We start from the raw sequence: 6105 nt of genomic DNA on the forward strand, positions 1-6105 counted from the left end.
ATGGCATTGGCTGCTCAAGAGGGTGATATGGTCCACGCCATGGAGGTGACCAATACATGTACTCTTGCCATATGTACTGGTATCCGAGCCCAACGGTGGTATCATGATTTTTCAGTTGTATCGGTTTAGTGATACCTTGAAGGTTCTTTCCCAACCCTTTGTTAGGTTCATATCCAGTCCATGCTAGTATGCTTTCTATTTTGTTACTCCACCACTTATCCTTCTCGACGGCATTGACCCGTTCAATATTATGATAGGTTTTCCCTCATAGCCTTCTTCTATGTCCAATGGCCAGGATAGTTTGACTAGTGTAGTTGGGGTTACTTCCATCTCTGAGAATGCTTACCTCCTGGCGGTTCCATTCAAACTTCATGGCTTGATGTAGTTTGGAAGGCACGGCTCCAGTGTCATGGATCCACGGTCGGCCCAACAGAAGATTATATGAGGCTGGTATGTCAAGCACCTGAAATTCGATGTCGAACCAAGTTGGCCCAATTTGTAAGCAAAGGTTGATTTCCTCGATCGTGGCCCTTTGGGACCCATCGAAAGCTTTCACGTTCATGCTTCTTACCCGTATTTCATGTAAACCTTTGTCCAACCATTTCAGAGTGTCTAATGGACAAATATTTAGGTTTGAACCTCCATCAACCAAGACCCTGGCAATGAACTTGTCTTCCAATCACACCGTAATATGCGATGCTCGATTGTGATTCAGCCCCTCAGGTGGTAGCTCATCTTCGTGGAAGATGATCTTATGACTCTCTAGTACCTTCCCAACCATGTTGGCCATTTCTCCGTCAGTGATGTTATTGGGTACATAAGCCTCGTTCATCACTTTCATTAGAGCGTTCTTATGTGCCTCTAAATTCTGCAACAGTGACAGGATAGATATTTGAGCACGGATTTTGTTTAGATGGTCAACAACAGAATACTCCTTTGCTTGTACTTTCCTCCAAGGGTCATCTGGCCCGGTCTCAATGATAGGTTTCCTAGTAGTGGCATCCTTGCTTGATCTTCCCAAATGTTCTGGTGTATAGACTCTTCCGATTCTGGTCATTCCTTGTGCGGCGTCAGATTCCTCTACCTTGGCCTTCCCTTTTCGCCGAACCTTGGCAATATAATCCCAGGGTATTGCTTTTGAGTTGAATGGGGGTGTGGTTGATACTATCACAGTGAAATGTGTGACCACTTCTACTTCAAATGGAGCGGGGGTGGCCGCGAGCAAAGCCACCTCTACCTCGAATGGAGTTGATGTAGTTACCTCAAACTTGATCGGTGACTGAGTCTGTACCACAATAGGAGTAAGTGTGACTACAACTTTAATGTCATCGCCTTCTCGAATAAGCTCAATTGACCCCTCAGGGTCCCATTCTTCATTCGTTTCCATCACATGTACACCATCACCACTATGATCAGGGAGGGGATTGTTGTGGACATTAGGTGTGGCTTCCTTTGCCTGTATGATATTGTTGTCAATTAGTGTCTGGATCATATCCTTTAATTTTCGGTACTCAACAGTGGTGTGCCCTTTCATACCGGAATGGTACGCACAAGTTTTGTTCGGATTGACCCATTGGGATGGATTTTCTAATGCCATAGTGGGAACAGGAGTGATGTAACCCGCGGCTTTCAACCTTTCATACAATTGGTCGATGGGCTCAACAATGGCGATGTATTGTCTGGGTGGCTTGCGGTCGAAGTTGGGCCTTGGTCTTAGATAATTTTGGCGAGCTGGTGATGATTGGAAGTGGGATGGTTGGGAGTTATAGGTGTGATGGACAGTGGCTGGTTGGGAATATCTGAGAGGTGAAGGTTCATATATAGGCGTTGATGCTTGGTATGTGGGTGGAGGTGTTTGATATGTGGGTGGAGGTGCTTGATATGTGGGAGGAGGTGCTTGATAGACAAGTGGAGATTTTGGGCCCTGGGCTACCATTACTGCCCCAACATCTTTTTTTTTCGATATGCCACCTGATTGTAGTGCCTTATTTGTGGCTTGCAATGCCTCGAAGTTCGTTACCATCCCGCTTTTGATTCCTTCTTCGATTATTTATCCAAGTTTGATGATATCAGAGAATTTGTAATTGTCGATAACCATCAACCGCTCATAATATTGCGGAACATGTGCTTTGACGAAGAATTTATTCATCTGTTCTTCGTCCAAAGATGGCCTGACCTTGGCTGCTTCCGACCTCCAACGAGTAGCATACTCACGGAAAGTATCAGTATGTTTCTTCTTAAGATTTTGAATGTAGAAAACATCCGGTGCATTCTCTGTGTTGAACCTGAACCGGTCCATGAAATCCGACGCCATACTTACCCAATTGGACTATTTCATAGGATCTTGGCTGATATACAAAGACAAAGCATCCCTAGTAAGACTCCTCATAAAGAGCTTCATCCGGATCTTTTCATCTTTCCCGACCCCGACAAGCTTGTCACAATAGGTCCTTAGATGAGCCCTGGGATCACCCATGTTGTCGAACATCTTGAACTTGGGAGGTTTGTACCCCTCAGGCAGTTCTACATCTGGCTGTATGCACGGGTCTTCATAGTTTAAACCTTTTATTCCTCTGTCGCCTTCAACACCTTGAACTCGGCTTGTTAACTTCTTGAGTTCTTTAGCCATGTTTTTAATGAGCAGGTCCTTCTCGGAGGATTCCAGTGTATTGGAGATTGGTTGGGTAGAGTAAGGTACGGTTTCCACATATATAGGGTTGCATTGATGGGTGCCAGGGACTTGGGTGTAATGATGGTCATTGGTGGAGTTCTGGGTATCAGGAATGGGTTGTGGTGTGTTTTGGGGAGTGTGGTAAGTGGTGGTTGGTGGGTACTAAATTGATTAATGGTGATGTTATGGTGGAGTTGGTATGGGCAATGGATTGAGATTTTGGGGTGGAGTTGCATATTGATTTGGCACGGGAGGATTTTGGTTTTGTGTGTTCTGAGGAGGTGCTAGGTTCTTTGCGTTTTGTTGGTGGATGTCGGGGACATTTAAGGTGAGTGACAAGTTTGCCAAGTTGCGAACTTGCTCAAGTTCACCTTGCAGTTCTAGTATCTTTTGTTCCAGTCTCAAGACTAGATCATTTGGGGTCGGAGTACTACGGCCATCTGAGGTTTCTGCATTCTCAATATTCTCCTTTTGGGTACCACTTAAGTCGTCCATTTTTGCTTTTCCTCTACCCTTTGTGTTGCCTGGAGGAGTAGGAGGTGGAGGTCCTCTAGATCTGCTATGATACACTGATGAGGCCAGTATGAGTGAACCAACCTAAGGGGATGGGAATAATAAAATAAGGAAAAACAAAAAAGGTAAAAAGTCATTGAGGATCTTGAAATGTTTGCAGTATTTAAACATATATTGCGGAAATGTAAATTCGTGTCCTACTTTGGGAACCTCGTTGTGTCCGAGGTAGGCCTAGCGACAAATAAATTTGGAAAACCTTTAATTTCAATAAATGCTTCATTTCATAATATAAAAATAGACGAATCCCAAAATGACACTAAGATAAGAAAATAAGTCACTACTGGCACTTGGCCTTATTACATTTTAGGAAAAAGCAAATAAATCTAGCCTGTTTGGTCCCAAAAGGACCTTCCCCAGATTCGATCTTCCGGACTCCATCATATAGATTCCTCAACTCACGCAGCCCCAGCAGTAAGTAGGCTCTGGCCAAATATCCTCCTTCAGCTCTTTCAGCGTTCTGACAATTTTCAATCCTCTTTATGACTTTACCTTCCAGCTCCACTATTCCTCGCTCCAGATATTCTAGTTTCCTACTGGAAGTGACTGCCATTTCTTTCCATTCCTCGATCAAGCTCACATTCCTCTCATGTATTTCCCGGTGCGCATTCTCAGAGTCGTGGACCCTCTTGCGTAGCCTATTGTATTTGACTTGAGCTTCAGCTTCTTCATCTATGATTCTATTCCCTCGACCGGCCCCTGGTGTCACAATTCCTTTCAGATTGTCCTCTAACAATACCTGGTAGAGAGGCTCGCAGCCTGTATTATACCTATCTGGCTCAACGGTGTTCTTCTTTACAATGATTTTGCAGTGCCACATGTGCTGAGCTTGGCACTTGTAAGGGACGTCGTCATCTTGAAAGTCTACCCTGAAATGACTCATCTTGACAACCCTTGGTACAACCTATTTCCTGCCTGCTTGCCTCATAACTCGGATAGGGACATAGGGGTATATCCCTCTCAACCCGATCAGCACCAAGTGCGGAGCATCCCTGGATCTGATGATGAATTCGTCTGTTGGGAACCATTCAAACATCCATTGTACATGTTCCTCAGTCAGATTGTCGAAGAACCCAACCCATTCTTTAGCAGTTTCTGTCTGAGCAAACCTATCTGGAATGTAAGTCATCCGCTTGGGGTAATGGAAGGCAATATGGTCGTTCCAAGCCCTTCGCGGAAATTCTTGGCGATAGTGACCCTTTTGGAAATGCTCCAACAACCACAACTGCAGCAACAAGTTACAACCCTCGAAATGCTTGACCCCTCTTTGACAGTGCTCCAGAGCCCTGTAGATGTCAGCTAAGATCATGGGAATTATGTTATATGTCTGTCCATTAATCCTTTCCATCAAAGCCTTGGTGACCATGGCCAACCTAGTGTAGGTTTTTCTCTTTTTCATTAAGAACACTATTAGGCCTAAGAAGCATACAATGAATAGGAAAACTATGCGGTTGATGTGACCCAGAGAAGTGAGAGAGATCTCATCATGGTAGGTACGGAAAGAGTTGTTATGGCCATACCTCTCATACAGGTATTTGAAAGGTATGTAAGATTCCTTCAAGCACACTAGGTTGACATTCTTCTTCAGCCCCATCATCTTTAAAAATCCCCTACCAGTACGGTTTTCTGGTACCAATAGCTCGAGACTATCCCAAACTAACCCCACAAGCCCTCCAATTTCTTCTATAAGAGGTGTCATTTCTATGTCGCCGAAATGAAACACAACCCTTTTACTATCCCAGAATAAAGTAGATGCTGTGAGCACGTGATTTTTGTTTTCGCGACAATCACTCCAAAAGAAACAAAAATAATAGCAATTGGTCTTGCTGTACAATTTTTGGATTTTTACGTGGCATTTTTATTAGTTATTTGTGATCTTGTCCATTTTTATTTTATCAAACACAAAAATGTGTGTCATGTGTAGTTGAACCATAATCCGGTTATTAAAAGAAAAAATCACAAAATATGCATCTTTTGCCCTATTTGTTGCCTTGGTTTGATTTTACCTATTTTTAACATTTTAATATGTGTGTAATAATTTCTTTAAGTGTTAATTAATGAGGTTTAATTTTGTTTAATTGGGTTTTGTGTTTTAAAATCATAAATGGAAGAAAAGGGTGCAATTTGGTTTAAAATAGATTTGGGCTGGTTCCCTATTTAAAATCTGAGGCCCAAAAAAGCAGCCCAAGCAACCGGTCCAGCAGACCCATCTCCAGGTCTCCAAACGACGTAGTTTGACACCAAAACTACGTCGTTTCAGGGGGATCCCATCTCAGCCGTTCAAGCCACCCTGATCTAACGGCCCTCATCATATCCCCCGTACCCACATACAAACCCGACCCGTTCTACCCGAACCAACCCTGACCCTAATATTAAGCCAAACGACACCGTTCGTTTAAACCTTCAGATCCAGGCCGTTGATCTCGATTGATCTAACGGCCGAGATCAAGCCATCCACCCCATATATAAGCTTTCCTCTCGTGCCCCGCCCCCTATCCAAACACCCCTCCTTCATCCTCATCCCCCTCACGTAACCCAAGCCACCACGGAACCCTAGAGCCACCCCCTTTCCCCTCACCAAAAACCCGGCGGCATGGACACCGGTGACCACCACCTTAACACCATAGGACCGCCTCACCACCCTGAACATAGATCTGTTGTCCTTTTGCCTCGAATCAAACCCTAGGTTCTCAAATCTTCATTTGAAGATTCGAGCAAAACTCGATCTACACCAAACCACCCCAGGTTCATACCGGGCACTCCCCTGATCTCCCTCGTGACCAAGCCATGCTTGGTTTGGTCCGAATCTAACCAGGGAAACACAAATCCCAAATCTGCCCCTTAGGAACCCTAGGAACCCTGAG

The 6105-nt window shown here is 44.3% G+C and overlaps 1 protein-coding gene across 1 annotated transcript; it reads right to left on the reverse strand.

Annotated features, from left to right (window-relative positions):
• Positions 1-679: 679 nt before the first annotated feature.
• On the reverse strand, positions 680-2023 carry LOC138878586 (uncharacterized). The gene has a single exon (XM_070158278.1). The coding sequence runs from the start codon at positions 2021-2023 to the stop codon at positions 680-682; it is 1344 nt and encodes a 447-aa protein (XP_070014379.1).
• Positions 2024-6105: the final 4082 nt, after the last annotated feature.

Source organism: Nicotiana sylvestris, chromosome 9, assembly GCF_000393655.2.
Source record: "Nicotiana sylvestris chromosome 9, ASM39365v2, whole genome shotgun sequence".
Taxonomy (NCBI): Eukaryota; Viridiplantae; Streptophyta; class Magnoliopsida; order Solanales; family Solanaceae; genus Nicotiana; species Nicotiana sylvestris.

What these genes read in the sequence shown, in the direction of transcription:
- LOC138878586 (XM_070158278.1), bottom strand. Translation starts at nt 2,023, where the DNA reads ATGGTAACGAACTTCGAGGCATTGCAAGCCACAAATAAGGCACTACAA.